Source organism: Microcaecilia unicolor, chromosome 13 (assembly GCF_901765095.1).
Source record: "Microcaecilia unicolor chromosome 13, aMicUni1.1, whole genome shotgun sequence".
In the NCBI taxonomy this organism is placed as follows: domain Eukaryota; kingdom Metazoa; phylum Chordata; class Amphibia; order Gymnophiona; family Siphonopidae; genus Microcaecilia; species Microcaecilia unicolor.
In genome coordinates this window covers 27867669-27887378 of record NC_044043.1, presented here as the reverse complement: position 1 = coordinate 27887378, position 19710 = coordinate 27867669, and the positions used below count along the sequence as shown (strand labels likewise).

The 19710-nt window shown below is 45.4% G+C and overlaps 1 protein-coding gene across 1 annotated transcript in view; it reads right to left on the bottom strand.

Annotated features, from left to right (window-relative positions):
- Positions 1–19710, bottom strand: part of LOC115482645 (protein unc-45 homolog B-like) — a 249113-nt gene that overhangs the window by 90642 nt on the left and 138761 nt on the right. Inside the window, 1 exon segment of the mRNA XM_030222599.1 lies at positions 2652–2792. Within this exon segment, the coding sequence (XP_030078459.1) occupies positions 2652–2792 (141 nt within the window).

The following is a 19710-nucleotide window of genomic DNA, read 5'->3' as shown; positions in this document are numbered from 1 at the left end:
GGTGGGGGGGGGGGGGGGGGGGGGGGGGGGGGGGGGGAGGGGGGGGGGGGGGGGGGAGAGAGAACATAGAATAGCATTATTTGCAGATGATGTGTTGATGTATGTGGTTGATCCAGACCAAACGCTGCCCAAAGCATTGGAAATTTTGGCAGAGTTTGAGGTATGTGCGGGGTTTAAGGTTAACATGGATAAAAGCGAGATACTAGGAGTATCGTTATCTCCAGAGGAGACACAAAGTTTGGGTGGAAGATTTCCCTTTAAATGGGTAAAAAGTAAACTCCGGTATTTGGGGATTCAAATTCCGTGTGATCTTGATAGGGGGAGCAGTATTAATTATGGTAAGATTGTAGGGCAAATCAGGTCTGAGTTGTCTAGATGGAAGGGGTTGTGGTTGTCTTGGTGGGGTCGTTTGGCAGTGATCAAGATGAATGTTTTGTCACGTTTGCTTTTTCTGTTTCAGGCTTACCGTGGAACTTCCTGGAGGAACAATTAAGCAGATACAGGGATTGATCAGACAGTTCATTGGCATGGAAAACACCCTAGATTAGGGAGACGGGTTATGTGGGGGGCTCCTGAGAGGGGAGGTAGGGCGGTGCCCAATATTGATTGGTATTATGCGGCTCAGGTAAGGATGTTTATGGATTGGGAGAGTGAGATTAAAAAGCCCAGTAGTCAGGTGGAAAGGTCCTACACAGCTCTCGTAGGGAGCTCTACTCATATTTGTGGACTACGGAGGGGGCGGGAGGGGTGTTTGAGGGGTGGGGTAATCCCTATGTGAAACACTTGATAGGAGTGTGGAGGAGAGTTCGGAGGGGTTGGGGTCAGGTGGATGAGATTTCCACGCTGGCGCCCTTGAGGTGGGAACCGAAATTTGGGGCAGGGAGGGAGAATGCTTGATTTGGGTGCTGGGAAGGGCCTGATAAATTTCCGTAATGTGCTGCAATGTTTGAGGTTTTGAGACGCTGAGCTCCAGGTATGGTCTAACAGAGAGGGAATCCCATGGCCCCACATTTTGTGGTGGCCATGGGATGGAAGGGGTAAATCCTCAAGAGAGGGAGTGTTTGGAAAATTTGTGGATAATTTTGAGAAGGGTCCCCAGACCTATATCAGTGCTTTAGAGATTTTTAGGGGAAGTGATCCTAGACCGTTTGGGGTTCCAAGGGGCATGGGAGGTAGATTTGGGATTTAAATTTACTGACCAGGAGTGGGAGGTATATAAAGCATCAGTGTCTGGTTTTGGTACAGGAAAACGCATATAAGGTTCTTACCAGATGGTACTAACACACCTGAAAGGTTATAGACAAGGTATCTGGGAACGTCCGGATAGATTTGGAGGTGTGAAAAGCATAGGGGATCCTTCCTCCACATCTGGTGGACATGACCGTAGTGTGGTGAATTTTGGCATGTGGTGGTGAAGGGATTGGGTTAAACAGACTAATATCTCTTTGGTGTGTGGGCCTCGGGAATGTCTTTTGGGTTTACATAATGAGAGGGAGTCTTGGGAAGTCAGTAAAATGGCTTTGATGGGGGTTTGCGGCAGCCAAATGTCTTATAGCCCCGCAGGTGGAAGTCTCCGAATTCTTCCTACAGTGGAGGAGTAGAAGGACAAACTGGGACAATTAATACATAGGAGTACCTTACAGCGTACAGAAGGAGGGACCTTGAAATGTTAAAGGGGGGTGGGCTCGCTTAAAAGCAGGGGTAAAAGAATATATAGGTGCTGATTCATGGGGGTGGGGAGGATACCGGGGAGCAATATGGGGGGGGGGAATGAGGGAAGGCTAGGGGTTGGGGGGAAATGGGTGGTTTTGGTTTGGAGAAAGGGATATTAAATATACAACTGTTCGCATGTTTATTCTTGACTTTGATTCATGAGGGCAGAGGTTTCCAAACTCGGGATTACACTTGATGTAAGGCTTAGGTTGTTGGGGGGTAGTAGACTAGGGGAACTGGGGGGGGATGTAGCAATTTAGTTGGGGAAGGAATGGAGCGATAGAAGGGGGGGGGAGTTGTGATGATGTTTTATGCTATTATTTGGTTATGGGTGTTTGCAGGGGTAAAAGTAACAGATGGCATCCTGCGTGGGCCGTGAGGATGGGATGGTGGGTTTTTGTTTGTACTGAGGTATTTGTATTTCAATAAAAATTTAAAGTAAAAAAAAAAAAAAAAGAATGGGTGCAGCTGCACAATGAGTTTGCTTAATAAAGTGGATCATTTGATTGAAAGGGTACAAGTTCCAGCCCTATCCATAAGACATGCTTGATAGTGAAAAGATGTATTTTGTGTTGAACGGATTGCTGCTCAGCCCCCACCTTTTGTGTTATGGGAGAAATCAAATGCATGAAACTGTTACATATGGAAAGTATGTCAATTGAAACAGTTGGGATATTGTCAAAGAAATGTTTCTAAAAGTGGTTCAACAAATTATCAATAAAATAGTGAAAAGAACTACGATGTGATTAAGAAACAGGGAAAGGAGAGCAGGTAAAAAGAAGAGAGGCATGACCTCAAAAGAGCATTCCCACGCTAAGGGGGTGTCACTATGAACACCAGTGGGATTTAAATGCTGACTTTCTCGATTGTCTTAATTGCCCAACCCCAACATAATTTAATGGAAACGAAACAGAAGACTTAAAAAGATAACTTCCTACTTGGATAACTCAAACATTGCTTGCAGAGCTGGTTCATCTTCTACAAAATCATCTTTTACATCTGCATCTAGGGTGAGGTACGCCAAGCCTTCAACAGCCCACTTTCTTGTCCGGATATCAATATTCTGGTTGCACAACCACCTAAAAAAGGGAGACATTTCACATTGTAAAACTTAGAACCAAAAGGACATAATTATTCGTGGTTAGCAGCTAGCAGGATATATTGCGCAATACAAACGGCTATCCGCCGATTTCAGCATCACTTTGGTGGCCATGTTTGGCATGGCCATACTTGGTATATCTTTGGACAGTTTGAACTTGACCAGCCAGCACCAAATATCAGCTTAACTGGTTAAATTCAAACCGATCAAAAGAAACTGGGAAATTCAATGCCGTCAACCGGAAAGAGCTCAGCATGTTCATGGAGGCAGGTTGCATGTTGCTTGTATAGCGTATTCAGTGTTTTGTACCTTTAAGATGAAAGTGTGTCCTTGGACTACAAATCTATGCAATTTTGTAGTTCTCTTTGATGGGCTCATTCAGAGCCATGTTCAGCTCTCTGTGGTTTATGGGAGGCTTCCTATTGGTTGCTTGCCTTCTAGCATGCCAGGCCTGTAGTGCCCCCCTTCTTTCTTGCTTCTTCCCTCTAAGATCATGGTGGTAGTAGTCCTCTGACTAAGCATAAGTACATAAGCACCGCCACGCTGGGAAAACACCAAAGATCCATCAAGCCCAGCACTCTGTCTCCGACAGTGGCCAATCCAGGCCCCAAGAACCTGGCAAAACCCCCAAATTTAATAATGATCAATGGACTTTTCCTTCAACTCAACATTCTGTTCGTCTTCTTAGCTGCCGCAGCACATTGAGCAAGTTATAGCATTCCTCCAAAAATTACTATAATTCTATCAAGCCTTTTATACCACTCCTATTGTACTGTACAGCATTAGCATGTGCTGAAATCACTCTCTCGGTCCCTGAGTCGGGGGTATACTGATTGAGATTGGATTCCGGTAGCAGAGGCTACATACTTTTTCAAAGCAGCAAACTGTAAGTTATTTTCTCCTTGTTCAAGTTACTATATTAAAGAAGATTTGCTTAAGAATTGAGACTATATTGGTGATCATTCTGGGAGTGCGGTGGCCAAACAGTGATAGGCTTGCCTGGAACAACAGAGGGCCTTAGTGCCCTCTTTACCTGTTTGCTTTTTGTGGTTGGATGGTGGTAAGACTACTCATATAAACACTTGGTGTTGCTCTAATTTTTAAACTAATATAATTTTGAGAGAATTTAGTTTTGGATGATGTGAACAGTCTTAATATGGAATATTTTTAAAACTCTATTTCTGCCTTTGAACTGATTGGCAGCAACTCATAAGGACTGTCGTATTACTACTACTACTACTACTTGACATTTCTAAAGCGCTACTAGGGTTACGCAGCGCTGTACAATTTAAAATAGAATGTCCTTTTGGTGTCGGATTTTGAGGGGACTTTCAATTAGTAACAGATGTGGTTTATCACATTAATTTGGTCTAATAATTTCAAAGTAGATTTTATATTTCATTTGAAGGATGTGATTACTACAGACATAGCACACCAGTCCTTTTCACTTGTGATGCAACTATCAGAGCAGCATTGCTGTTTTAACATAGTACATAGTAGATGACGGCAGAAAAAGACCTGCATGGTCCATCCAGTCTGCCCAACAAGATAAACTCATATGTGCTACTTTTTGTGTATACCTTACCTTGATTTGTACCTGTCCTTTTAAGGGCACAGACTGTGTAAGTCTGCCCAGCACTATCCCCGCCTCCCAACCACCAGTCCCGCCTCCCCCCACCGGCTCTGGCACTGACCGTATAAGTCTGCCCAGCACTGTCCCCAGCCTCCCGCCACCGGCTGTGCCACCCAATCTCGGCTAAGCTCCTTAGGATCTATTCCTTCTGAACAGATTCCTTTATGTTTATCCCACGCGTGCTTGAATTCTGTTACCATTTTCATTTCCACCACCACCTCCCACGGGAGGGCATTCCAAGCATCCACTACTCTCTCCGTGAAAAAATACTTCCTGACATTTTTCTTGAGTCTGCCCCCTTCAATCTCATTTCATGTCCTCATCGTTCTAAACCCGCCTTCGCATCTCCGGAAAAGGTTAGTTTGCGGATTAATACTTTTCAAATATTTGAACATCTGTATCATATCACCCCTGTTTCTCCTTTCTTCCAGAGTATACATGTTCAGGTCATCAAGTCTCTTCTCATACGTCTTGTAACGCAAATCCCTTACCATTCTCGTAGCTTTTCTTTGCACCGCTTCAATTCTTTTTACATCCTTCGCAAGGTACGGCCTCCAAAACTGAACACAATACTCCAGATGGGGTCTCACCAATGACTTACACAGGGGCATCAACACCCCCTTTCTTCTGCTTGTCACATCTCTCTCTATCAGCCTAACAACCTTCGAGCTATGGCCACCGCCTTGTCACAGTGTTTCGTCGCCTTCAGATCCTCAGATACTATAACCCCAAGATCCCTCTCCCCGTCTGTTCCTATCAGACTCTCCCCGCCTAACCATACGTCTCCCAGGATTTCTATTCCCTAAGTGCATCACTTTGCATTTCTTCGCGTTGAATTTTAATTGCCAAACCTTAGACCATTCTTCTAGCTTCCTCAGATCCTTTTCATGTTTCCACTCCCTCCTGTTGTCCACTCTATTACATATCTTCAGGGCCACCGAGTGCCAGAGCCGGGCCCGGGACAATGCCACCCCCGGCCCCCCACCCAACCCCACCCGAGGGTCATCGTCCGCCACCGGGCCCCTCCCCACCACCCGCTACCCGGGCCCTGAACTATACCTTAAACGCCTCCTTCCTTTCCTTTCACCACCTTCGCGCAAGCAGCAGCAGAGGGCAGACCTCTCCTTCCTTCCGTGCTCCGCCTCGCAGACGTTACGTCAGGCGAGGGCGGGATACGGAAGGAAGGATGGCCTACCCTGCTGCTGCTTGCCGCGAAGGTGGTGAAAGGAAGGAAGGAGGCGTTTAAGTTAGTTAGTTCGGGAGCGACGGCGGTCGGGCCTGACTGCGGTGGCGCTGGCCCCTCCAGAGGGTCCGGCCCGGGGACTTTTGTCCCCCCTGTCCCCCCCTCTAGGCGCCCTGCAGATCTTAGTATCATCCGCAAATAGGCAAACTTTACCTTCTAAACCCTTCGGCAATATCAATGTTTTGATAACAGAGTTTGGTTTTAGAAGCAGTCATAATACGGAATCACTGATCTTTGTTTTGCTGTTTATGATTCGGAAAGCTCGGAGTGTAATAGTAGATTCTTGCAGTTTGATAGCTCCAGGGCGTTTGACTTGACCACCTGAAGCTTCTTGAGAAGCTAAGCAAACTGGGATTTAGTGGTTCCATACTTAGCTGGTTTAGGGGATTTTTAGTAAATCGGAGCTACTGTGTTTCTAAAGAATGGTGTTTGTTCAAACACCTGGTGCCCTTTATGCCACATTCCCCTTTTGTTTTGTTTTTTCTAATATATTTTATTGACAGTGAGAGAAAGTGGACACCACAAACTGTAAAATAGGCAATATAACATTAGAAAAGCAATACACGACATTATTATACAGATAGACTTTCCCACTTTGACTATATGGTTGGGTATTCTATGTGGTTAGGTATTCTATTGGTTCTTTGGGGAGGGTGGATAGAGGTGGGGGGAAGTGGGAAGGGAGGGAGGTAGGACTGTACTGGGATTTGGGTAAGCAAGTTCTACCAAGGGGAGTTTCTGGGGAAGGGTGAGAGAGCATTGTGCATGCTTAGGGGTATGGAGGGAGTACAAAGCGCTTTTTTTTTTTACTTTAAATGTTTATTGCATATTTTCTTATGTTACAGTTGTAGCCATTAAAACCAGTAAATATACAACAATTCATGTGACCATCTCATCATTCTCCCAACTTTACACACTTTCCAGCTACCTGGTGTTATAAACATCACCCAACCCTTTAATTCCAAACTGTTTCCCGTAAAGATTACTCTGTAATTCCAAACTGTTTCCCGTAAACATTACCCCCAACCATGTTCCACGCTATATTTCCCCTCTTGATTATTGCCAGGGTTGGGAGTGTAATGGACCCACTCCTTATAACAGAGATTATTTTCATAATTTACTTTCATGATATAAAGGAATTGGAGAAGTGCAGAGAAGGGCGACGAAAATGATAAAAGGGTTGGGACGACTTACCTTATGAGGAGAAGTTAAGAAGGCAAGGACTCTTTAGCCTGGAGAAAAGGCGGCTGAGGGGTGATATGATAGAGGTATACAAAATTTTGAAGTGGGGTAGAGCGACATATGTGAAGCGTTTGTTTACGCTTTCTAACAATAATAGAACGAGGAGACACAAGATGAAGTTAGAATGTGGTAAGTTTAAAACAAATTGGAGAAAGTTTTTCTTTACTCAGCGCGGGGTTAGACTCTGGAACTCATTACCGGAGAAGGTAGTGACGGCAGCTGGCCTTGCTGAGTTTAAAGGGGGTCTGGACAGATTACTGAAGGAAAAGTCCATTGATCGTTATTACATTTTGGTATTTTGCCAGGTTCTTGGGGCCTGGATTGGCCGCTGTCGGAGACGGATTGCTGGGCTTGATGGACCTTTGGTCTTTTCCCAGCATGGCAGTGCTTATGTGCTTATGATTACTCTGATTGGCAGCATCTGGTGGTAGGGGATATGAATTTTGGTGCTAGACTCTGTTGCGGCACATGATGTCTTGGGACTGGGTAGGTCAGGGAAAGAGTTCTTTGCACAGTCACTTGGCCTGGTGGACTCTTGGCGGCTTTCTTCACCCAACGAAACAAGATTACATGAATTGCTCTAGAGCTATACAGTTATGATGATGATGAATGATGCAGTCACTTTGAATCACTCTACTCAGATTCCTCTTCCACCCTATCTAGTACTAATATGCAGGATTTCTTGGATCAAGCAGAACTGCCTACCTTGTCCTCAGAAGCGATGGAGACTCTAAATGCACTTTTGCAAGCCCGAGGGCTTGCGCCTTGGGAGCAGATGGATTTTTGTGAGGCTTCTATCAAATGTTACAGTACAGTATTAGGCCTCCTCTTAGCATGTTTCCAATCTGTAGTGGAAAATCAGGCCCATCCCTAATGTGGCCTTGATTACATTATCCCTGAGCCTGGGAGACCAACAAAAGAAGCTTACAGGCTGATATCGCTCTTAAATGTTGACAAAAAACTTTTGGCAAAAATTTTAGCTAGCTTCTTGGCGCCCCACCTTCCGGATCTTATTGGGGACGAACAGGCAAGGCTTTGTACAGCATCAACATTCAGCTTGAAATTTTCAGAAAATATTATTGTCGATGTCAGTGTGTGGGCTCCAGGATCTCCCAGCTTTGGCGATCAGTTTAAATGCAAGAAACCCTTTGACAAGGTGCGGTGGCCTCATATGGCCACAAAAGAGTAGCCATACTGGGTCAGACCAATGGTCCATCTGTTTTCCAAACAGTGGCCAAGCCAGGTCACAGGTACCTGGCAGTATGGAGGCAAACACTCCATACTACAAATCTCAGGGCAAGCAGCTGCTTCCCATGTCTGCCTCTGGCAACGAGTTCCAGAGCTTAACTATTTGTTGAGTGAAAAAAATATTTCCTCCTATTTGTTTTAAAAGTATTTCCATGTAACTTCCTCAAATGTCCCCTAGTCTTTGTATTTTGGAACAAGCAAAACAAAAAGATTTACTTCTACTCATTCTACACCACTCAGGATTTGTAGACCTCAATCATATCTTCCCTCATCCGTCTCTTTTCCAAGCTGAAGAGCCCTAACCTCTTTAGCCTTTCCTCATACGAGAGGAGTTCCATCCCCTCTATCGTTTTAAGTCACTTTTCTATGAACCTTTTCTAATCCGCTATATCTTTTTTGAAATATGGTGCAATACTCAAGGTGCGGATGCACCATGGAGTGATATAAAGGCATTATAGTACATAAGTACATAACATCGCCATGCTGGGACAGACCAAGGGTCCATCAAGCCCAGCACCCTGTCTCCGACTGTGGCCGAAAGAACAAACAATTTGTCCCGCCCATCCCAGAAATAGTGGATTTTTCCCAGTCCAAACCCTTTTTTAAATTGTGCTAAGTCAACCGCCTTAACCACTTTTCCGGCAACGAATTCCAAAGTCTAACTACGCGTTGAGTGAAGAAAAATTTCCTCCGATTCATTCTACATTTACTACACTGCAGCTTCATCACATGCCCCCTTGTCCTAGTATTTTGGAAAGCGTAAACAGATGCTCCACATCGACCCTTTCCATTCCACTCATTATCCTATAGACCTCTATCATATCTCCCCTCAGCCACCTTTTCTCCAAGCTGAAGAGCCCCAGCCTCTTCAGCCTTTCCTCATAGGAAAGTCCGTCCCATCCCCTGTATCATCTTTGTTGCCCTTCTCTTCACCTTTTCTAATTCCACTATATCTTTTTTGAGGTGAGCCAACCAGAATTGCACACAATACTAGATCCCTTTCTCAGTCTTATTCATCATCCCTTTCCTAATAATGCCTAGCATCCTATTTGCTTTTTTGGCTGCCGCCACACACTGAGCAGAAGATTTCAGCATATTTTCTTAAGCGCGGACCCCCGAGGTGGACCCTAGCATCAGAAAACTATGATTCGGATTATTCTTTCCAATGTGCATCACCTTGCACATTAAATTTAATCTGCCATGGACTTCCGGTTGGGTCATGGAATAGTGAGGGAGGGTGAGACCACTGCTCCTGAGTAACCTGCTTAATCTGCTATAGAACGCCTTGTTCCCTCCCCCCCCCCCCCCCCAGAAGCATTGGGAGAGAGGGGTGTCCCAATATTTCGATTACATACCGGGTCTGAAGGGCAGATGGCGTCCAAGGAAGCGAGGAGAGAGACTAAGGAGAAAAATAGAACATATGAGACAAAGATGGCGGACATAGCCATGCCGCCCTCAGCCGACGCCAAGCTCACAGTGGACAGCGGAGATCACAGCAGAGGTGAAGGCGGCTGTGGAACAAACATTGGGCAGAAAAATTACAGCTAATTTTAGATAAACTAGACAGAATGGAAGAGCGGTATACAACTGTGACGGCAGAGCTTCAGATGGTTCAGCAACGGGTGGGGAGCATCGAAGACTCCATGCAACAGGCAGCAGCAGAGCAGCCTAGGTTTCTAGAACGCATCACAGACTTGGAACTGAAAATTAAGGACCTTGAGAACAGGTCCCGCAGCAACAACCTCCACTTGGGTTTACCAGAAACGCTCCCTGAGAGAGACATACAAAAGTTTCTGGAATCATGGCTGCTACAAATGCTAACGTTGTCAGAGTGGGCAGACCCCCTTTGGGTTGAGAGAGCCCACAGGCTGGGGCAGCGAAAGGAGGGAGCTGACAGACCTCGAGTAGTAATTTTCAAAGTGTTAAATTATGAACACAAAATGGCGATATTACAGGCCATACAGGCAGCACAACTGGAGTATCAAGGAGCCCGTGTACTATGTTTTCAAGACTATTCTGCCAAAGTTTCGGTCACATGCAAAGCTTTTGCCCCACTGTGCTCTAAAGTTGTTTGGCATGAAAATCAGATTTAGCCTTCTCTACTCTACCCTGCGAAGCTCAAGATAATTGAAAATGGGCAAGTTCTTGTATCTTTTGATGAAGTAAATTATGTATTTCTTGATCCAAAGAAAATGCAAAAATATGTAATTCTAAAGAATAGGGTAACGGTAGTAATTCTCCCTGAACCTTCACACAGAATAATATGCTGGTAATATCAGCTAGTGGGCATATGTGCTTTCCCTCTCTGAATTTAATGGAATGATGGATATTTTCTTTGAAATTTATTTCCTAGTATCTTGTCCCATTATTGTGGTCAATGTAAGAAGAATGCTAGCCTGTTTAACTCCTTTTGGAGAGAGTTCTGTTACCTAATGGTTTATTTCTAATATCCTTTACATGTATAATATGGATGTAAATTAGCAAAATCATAAATAAAATAATTGAAAAAAAAAAGAAAATAGGCAAGTTCACCTGTTTGCCACAGTTGAAGAAAGCATGGCCATGTGTGGATGGATTACGGGCAGCATAATAGAAGCTTAGACATGAGATGCCTAACATGGAGCCCAAGGGGCAACTTGTACAAGTCTTGGCGTGATTGATCCTATGCCCTCTGCAACTGGAGGAGAGCTTGAAGGACTGGATCGTTTAGTTTATGGAGATGTCACAGAAGGTAGAGCGGCTGCTGCCTTGAATGGACAACACTTTTTTTCTCCCCCCCTCGCCTTTTTTTTCTTAGCAGACGAATAAGGGGACTTTAGGGTGGTCCATCCAAGTGCACTCGGAAGGGGGGGGGCATATGGCAACATCTTTGGAGGTTCATAGGGTTACTCTGGACTCTTTTGCTACGGGGGGGCTTCAATTATGGAAGCGGAGAGGTTGGGGTTAAGGGACGGAGAGGGTGGGGGAGGGGAGGGTATGGGTTAGTAGTTATAGATGTGATGCCTGGTTGCCTGTCTGGAGGCTCTCGGGGGCTATATGAAGTCAGAGCTGTTAGGCTTTGGTTTGATATGGGTGGGGAGGGGGTCCCTGGACCGTTATTAGCATTGGGAACATGGTCTGAATTGAATCTTTTCTATATGGGTTTATTTTCCTACAGAATGAGTAGTGTACAAATATTTACATGGAATGTTGGAGGAATTCACTCCCCAATTAAAAGACAAAAAATCCTAAAGGCTCTCAATGACCGGAGGGCCTCTGTTGCCTTTTTACAAGAGACTCATTTATCTGCATCGGAGCAGGTCAAGCTAAAATGGTGGTGGGTCAGGGAGATTTATGGTGTCCAGGAAGTAGGGAGGCGAGGAGGGGTGCTGATCCTGATCAGAAAGGGCTTGCATCTGGAAACAAAACAGGTGATTGCTGACCCGGCGGGTCAATTTGTCTTAGTATCTGTGGTTTTGGAGAGGCAGCCCTGGTTGCTATGCAATATTAATGCCCCGAACACTTTTGACAGGCATTCTATGTTCAATTCATTTGTAAAATACATGATATGGGAGACGTGCCGATCCTATTTGGGGGCGACCTCAATGAAGTGGCTGACACAACTAGATCGTTCGCAACCGAGAGGAAAAAAACCTACCAGAACACAGGGGGGAATTCCCATGTTATGTTTGGCTTTGGACTTGATAGATGTGTGGAGGACACGTCATCCTTTAGAAAAAGATTTCACACACATATCGAGAGCTCACGCCACATGTCTAGAATAGACTATGCTTTACTCTCTCGGGAACAGCTGTCTTCAGTGGCGGATACAAAATTGGGGCCCCCATAATGAAATCTAATCATGCATGGGTAGAGTTGCAACTGTGGACTGGGGATGGTACCCCCGAGGGGGGGGGGGGTTCCTAGAGGTTTCCTGCTTTCTTGTATAAGGATAGCCACTTTCAGTCCTTTTAATATCTAGTGGCAAGATTACAAGACTAGCAATGAAGTACATGGAGAGGATCCGATCCTACTCTGGGAGGCAGTGAAGGCTGTCCTTCATGGGGGGGGGGGGGGGGAGGTGATCTCCTTTTAGTTTCAGCGATTAGAAAGGTGGGTGACCTCCCTTCATCAGCAATATGGGAGATGCCATTCTGTAGGGATCAAAAAACAACTACTGGAGGGTCAACAGGCTTTAAATGAACTGCTGCACAGGACAGCGAAGAGGTCCCAAGAGCACTACAGGTACAAACTGTACAGATTTGCGAATAAGAGTGGTAGGCTATAGGCGTTCTGGAGTAGGCAAGATAGCCACATTACGGGATGCTAAGGGAGGCTTGGCAAAATTAATGCATTATTGAAGGAGTTCTTTGGTCGCCTCTATGGGCCACAGACTTCATTTCCTCTGGATGGGGAGGTGTACCTGTTGGGTCTGGATTTGCCTGCAGTGGCGGCCCAAGAATTGCCACGGAGGAGGTGGAGTGGGTGATTCAACAGAGCCCTTTAGGTAAGGTGCCAAGGCCTGATGGGTGGCGTAATGAGTTTTATAAGCTTATTCATCCTGAAATAAGAACGCTTTTGGCAGAAAGTGTTTAACGAATCAATTCGTCAAGGTCAGTTGCCTAGTCATCTTAATAAGGCGCAAATCATCGTCCTCCCCAAACCTGGAAAGCCGCTTGATCTTACAGACTCTTATCGTCCTATATCTCTGCTAAATGCAGAAGCTAAGTACCTGGCCAAAATTTTGGCCAACATATTTGCGAGGGTGCTCCCGTCGTTGGTCTTGGAGCCCCAGGTAGGGTTCACTTGTGGAAGAGTAGTGGCGAAGAATATGAGGTGTATTTGGCAGCCCTGGAAACGGTTAACTTGGAGGATATCCCGCTCTCTTGATTAGCTTCGATGCCGAAAAGGCCTTTATTCGGATGGAGTGGGGATTTCTCTTTGAAGTATTAAAAGCATATGGTTTTAGTGGTTTCTTTTTACAGGCCATCCAAACCTTGTACACTGATCCTAGGGCGCAAGTACTTGCAAATGGTGTCTTCTCAGATTGGTTTCCAATCACATGGGGAACTAGACAGGGCTGCCCACTATCTCCGCTCTTATTTGTTTGGATCCATTACTCCGGGAGATTCAGGGCAATGCAGGGATTTGGGGAGCAGATTTTAAATCAGCAGCTTTTGCTGATTTCCTTTTGCTAATCTCAGATCTTAAATTGTCTTTGCCGTCCCTACTGGAAAGCCTGGAGGAATATGGAGACTTTTCTGGCTTCAAACTTAATTTAACCAAGTCGGAGGCGCTGGCCAGCTCAGAGGAGGTCAGGCAGTCCTGGGGTAATGCCTTCCCATCATGGTGGGCCCAAGAGTCATTTCGATACCTGGGCATACAACTGTCAATGAATCCAAAGCTGTTATATAATCTCAGTATTTCCAAATTACTTGGGGAAACAAGGCGACAACTAACACATTGGTCAACACTTCCTTTATGTAGCCTAGTGGTTAGTGCAGTGGACTTTGATCCTGGGGAACTGGGTTTGATTCCCACTGCAGTTCCTTGTGACTGTGGGCAAGTCACTTAACCCTCCATTGCCCCAGGTACAAAATAAGTACCTGTATATATGTAAACCACTTTGAATGTAGTTGCAAAATACCACAGAAAGGCGGTATATATCAAGTTTCCCTTTTCTTCATGGGACGAATACAGCTATATCACATGATCATCTTTCCAAGGTGGCTGTATGTGTTGCAGTCATTCCCTATTCAAGCATTGCGTCGGGATTTGGAGGCCTTGAGGAAAATGTTGATGAAGTTCTGTTGGGTGGGTGGGGTTGTGGAAGACCCAAATTGCAATGGAGATTTTTAGTGGGTGCTCAGAATCAAGGAGGTCTGGGGATCCCAGATTTAGGTAGATATAACCAGGCTTGTCTACTTAGGCACCTACGAGATTGGCTTCTGGGCACTAACGTATACACTGACGTGGCTGTAGAGTGAGCATATTTTCACCCCTGGCATCTGAATTATTTAGTTCATGTCCCTCTGGGTGAGCTCTCCGTGGGGATTCGTGGGATCATCTTATTGAGGCCCCTTCAGTCCCTATGGCAGACATTGCTTCCCTTGTGGGGACAGGACCCAACCTGTAGTGTATTTTTGCCCCTGGGGGAGGAATGCAGACTTTTCACCAGGTAGAGAGAATCGAATTCTAAGGCATCTGGGAGAAAGGGGGGGTGTCACTGTTGGAAGATGTGGTTAGGGCAGATGGTTCCTTCTTGTCCTCCAGCTGTCTTACTACTTGAATTCTTGCCAGCGGGCAGTCTGTCAGCTGGTTTCGGCCAGCAGCTGCAGACGTTTCTAGAGGGAGATGCTCTGGGCCAAGTTTCGGTATCATGGTTTTGTAAAGACTGGGAAAACACTCGCCAATGAGTTGTCTGCAAGTGGTTGCTGATCAATGGGGAAGGGAAGCGGGTAGGGCATTTAGTGCTCAGTCCCTGCTGGCGACGCTCAAAGGGGGCTCGCGGGTAGTGCATAGTGCAGACCTACAGGAATGCCACTTTTGTACCTTCCATAGAGCCTATTGTTCCCCAAAGCAGGCTTGTTATGCTGGTGTAATGGATACGGGAAATTGTCGGAAATGCGGAATGGCAGACGCCTCATTGTATCATGGTATGTGGCAATGTAGATATATAAGGTCATTTTGGTCAGAACTGGCGGGGTTTCTCCAGTCAGTGCTCGGGCACCAAGTTTTCCTTACATTTGAAAAAGTGATTTTTTTGCACTTCGGGCAGGTGGGGGGCTAGAAGTATAGGAGAAAAGCTGCTTCTTGGTAAGGCCTGTATTTTGGGTAAGAGGTGCATTCTTAATCACTGGATTATGGATCACCCCCCCCCCCCCCCCCCCGCATATGGTACTGGAGGAATAAGTTGCATCAATACATGATATGGGAATTTCAGGGAGTCCACTTGTCACCGAGGAGGCAGCAGAGGTTTCTTGTGATTTGAGAGGCCTACCTGAACAAAATCTCAACCAATGGCTCAAAGTCAAATTTTGAATAGCTTTTTACTGGGCCACTGAGGGTGGCTGGATGGGATGGGATCAGGCATCACAGGGAAGGGACAGAGTGGTAGGACACAGGGGGATAGGGTAGTTCTCAAAATGGGTAGATTGGGACTGGAAGAGTATAGGTCCAATCTACAGCGCAGAATCTGTAAACTATGTTGTGATGAGGGAATGGCTGGGAAGGGTACTAAATTGTTTAACTAGTTGGAGGTAATGTTTTTCGTTGTTTTTTTTTTTGTTTGTTTTATTTATAAATTTTCAATATTACATTCATTTACCATAAATGCAATGAAATAACTGGAACATAACATAAAAAGAAATACTTATTCCCTTAAACATGTTTAGGAAAATTCACTTCTAACTTAGTCCACAATAATGAGACAAGAAACAAGGAAATATCCAAAATCAAAGACTTATAAATCAAGTCAATTAGAGCAGGAAGATGCCAACATTCGCAGCCAATTTGTCCAGCATATTTTTAACCTGTATGAGCATTCAGGGTAGAACCTCTTTCATCTTCCTTGCATATTATAAATTCCTGCAATTTCTTCGGATCAAAGAACACATAATTTATCAAATTTAAAGACACTAAACATCTACATGCAAGTTTTAATATATATGTACCACCCAAAGTGAGTATTCTTGGTTTTAACCCCAAGAATTCACGTCTTCTTTTTGGAGTTGGGGGTAATGTTTAAGTAAGGCTTAGATTATTGATGGGAGTGGGGAGGCAGGGGTGGAGGGGTCAGGGGAGAAAATTTGATGATGCAAAACAATCAGTGTATCTGCCGTATAAAGCTTGACATTCTCATTTGAACCTTGTTGATGTATGTTCTTTGGAATTGTGTAAGAGCATTTTCTTATTAGATCTTGTATTTTAGATGCCCAGTCTTCCAATTTCTTAAGGTCTTCCTGCAATATTTCAGCCTGCACATGTTTTAACAACCTTAAATAGTTTTGTATCATTTGCAAATTTGATCACCTCATTTATAATATGGTCCCAGTACAGATCCCTGCGGCACTCCACTGGTTCACCCTCCTCCATTGAGAGAAATGAAAATTTAACTCTACCCTCTGTTTTCTGTCCAAAAACCAATTCCTAATCCACCTCAGAAACTCAGTGTTATCTCAGGTGGGTATCTCTGGATGGTTTTTAGATACCATCAAGGCCATGATATCATTGTCCTCAAGCGCGACTTTTTGTTAACGGGGAACGCACTTTGCCATTTTCTATTCAGAGGGGGTACTCATCAGGCTTGCCTAATCTCTCCATTGATCTTTGTGCTCTGTATCGAACCACTAATAAGGAACATAGCAGAGGGTCCTTTAGTCACCGGGGTTAGGGTTGCAAATAAAGAAATCAAAACACTGGTGTTTGCCGATGTTTTGTTTTTGCTTTTGGCTAAACTGCAACAACCGTTGGGCATTTCTCGGGTTTCTCTCTTAATCTTGCTTTTGACTCGTAACCACTTGTAACCACTCGCCTCCACCTACCCTCCTCTCTTCCTTCCCGTTCACATTAATTGATTTGATTTGCTTACTTTATTTATTTTTTGTCTATTAGATTGTAAGCTCTTTGAGCAGGGACTGTCTTTCTTCTATGTTTGTGCAGCGCTGCGTACGCCTTGTAGCGCTATAGAAATGCTAAATAGTAGTAGTAGTAGTAATCTCGCGAAGTCTAGGGCTCTTCCAGTGATTCCAGAGGCTAGGACCTCTTGGAACTTCCCCTTGCAGTGGGCAAACTGCCAGGTAAAATATTTGGGCATCTCCCTTCCGGAGAATTTGTACCACTCAAATATGCAACTGGTTGACGGACAGACGCCAGAGGGTGGTGGTGAATGGAATTCGCTCGGAGGAGGGAAAGGTGAGTAGTGGAGTGCCTCAGGGATCGGTGCTGGGGCCGGTTCTGTTCAATATATTTGTGAGTGACATTGCCGAAGGGTTAGAAGGTAAGTTTGCCTTTTTGCGGATGATACTAAGATCTGTATCAGAGTGGACACCCGGGAGGGAGTGGAAAACATAAAAAAGGATTTGAGGAAGCTAGAAGAATGGTCTAAGGTTTGGCAATTAAAATTCAATGCGAAGAAATGCAAAGTGATGCACTTAGGGAATAGAAATCCACGGAAGACGTATGTGTTAGGCGGGGAGAGTTTGATAGGTAGGGCGGAGAGAGGGATCTTGGGATGATAGTATCTGAGGATTTGAAGGCGACGAAACAGTGTGACAAGGCGGTGGCCATAGCTAGAAGGTTGTTAGACTGTATAGAGAGAGGTGTGACCAGCAGAAGAAAGGGGGTGTTGATGCCCCTGTATAAGTCGTTGGTGAGGCCCCACCTAGAGTATTGTGTTCAGTTTTGGAGGCCGTATCTTGTTAAGGATGTAAAAAGAATTGAAGTGGTGCAAAGAAAAGCTACGAGAATGGTATGGGATTTGCGTTACAAGACGTATGAGGAGAGACTTGCTGAACTAAACATGTATACTCTGGAGGAAAGGAGAAACAGGGGTGATATGATACAGACGTTCAAATATTTGAAAGGTATTAATCTGCAAACGAACCTTTTCCGGAGATGGGAAGGTGGTAAAACGAGAGGACATGAAATGAGATTGAAGGGGGGCAGACTCAAGAAAAATTTCAGGAAGTATTTTTTCACGGAGAGAGTAGTGGATGCTTGGAATGCCCTGCCACGGGAGGTGGTGGAAATGAAAACGGTAACGGAATTCAAACATGCGTGGGATAAGCATAAAGGAATCCTGTGCCGAAGGAATGGATCCTCAGGAGCTTAGTCAAGATCGGGAGGCGGGGCTGGTGGTAGGGAGGCGGGGATAGTGCTGGGAAGACTTATACGGTCTGTGCCAGAGCTGGTGGTGGGAAGCGGGACTGGTGGTTGGGAGGCGGGGATAGTGCTGGGCAGACTTGTACGGTCTGTGCCAGAGCCGGTGGTTGGGAGGCGGGGCTGGTGGTTGGGAGGCGAGGATAGAGCTGGGCAGACTTATACGGTCTGTGCCAGAGCCAGCGGTTGGGAGGCGGGGATAGTGCTGGCAGACTTATACAGTCTGTGCCCTGAAGAGCACAGGTACAAATCAAAGTAGGGTATACACAAAAAGTAGCACATATGAGTTATCTTGTTGGGCAGACTGGATGGACCGTGCAGGTCTTTTTCTGCCGTCATCTACTATGTATGCTATTATGCAACCATTACTGCAGGACACAGCGCTCAAGTTGTGGAATTGGGCTGCTTGTCTGTTATCGCTCTGGGGCTGTATTCACCTCTTTAAGCTGATATTGGCAACTCAGTGGTTATACACCTTTCAACTCTTGTCTTTATTCTTACAAAGCAGTGAAGAGGCAGATAGGTAGGCTTTCGCAGACATTTCTCTGGGAAGGGAAAAGGCCTAGGTTATCTATGAAGATACAGTACTTTGTACACCAAAGACACATGGAGCTATGGGATTAATCAATATTATTCATTTAACAGTAGCTTAGAGGCACGGAACAGTTTTCAGTCACAGCTCTGGAATCTGGCCTGTTTCCCTCACATACATCTGAATCACATTTTACATGGGACAAAGCCACTGCCACCATGTTTCAACATTTTCCAATTTTTTTTCTGCCAACGGGCGTGTATGGCACTGGCTTTGTCACCATTATGGTTTCTCGGTGTCAGTGACACCCTTGCTGTCTATATGTAAAAATCCTGCATTCCCACCAGATCAGGTCATGACTTGGGAGACAAACCGCCTTATAATTGACAGAGAAAGACGGCCATATTTCGACCCAAATTGGGAGATGGCTGTCTTTCTCCTGTGGGCGGCCAAATCGGTATAATCGAAAGCAGATTTTGGCCGCCTTTAACTGCACTCCGTCGCGGAAACGGGCAAAGTTGACGGGGGGGGGGGGGGGGGGGTCGGCGGCGTGGTGAAGGCGGGGCTGGGGTGTGGTTATCGGCCGAACAGAAATGGCCGGCTTTCGCCAATAATCGAAAAAAAATAGCCGTTTTTAGCAAGCATTTAGGTCACTTTTTTGGACCCTTTTTTTGTACGAACAAGTCCCAAAAAAGTTCCCTAAATGACCAGATGACCACCGGAGGGAATCGGAGATGACCTCCCCTTACTCCCCCAGTGCTCACTAACCCCCTCCCACCAAAAAAAAAGAACTTTAAAAACTTTTTTTTTTCAGCCTGTATGCCAGCCTCAAATGTCATAGCCAGCTCCCTGACAGCAGTATGCAGGTCCCTGGAGCAGTTGTTAGTGGGTGCAGTGGACGTCAGGCAGGTGGACCCAGGCCCATCCCCCCCTACCTGTTACACTTGTGGTGCTTAATGCTGAGTGTTCCAAAAAACCCCAAAACCCACTGTACCACATGTAGGTGCCCCCCTTCATCCCTTGGGGCTATGGTAATGGTGTAGACTTGTGGGCAGTGGGTTTTGGGGGGGATTTGGGGGGCTCAGCACACATGGGAAGGGTGCTATGCACCTGGGAGCTCTTTTAATGTTCTTTTTTAATTT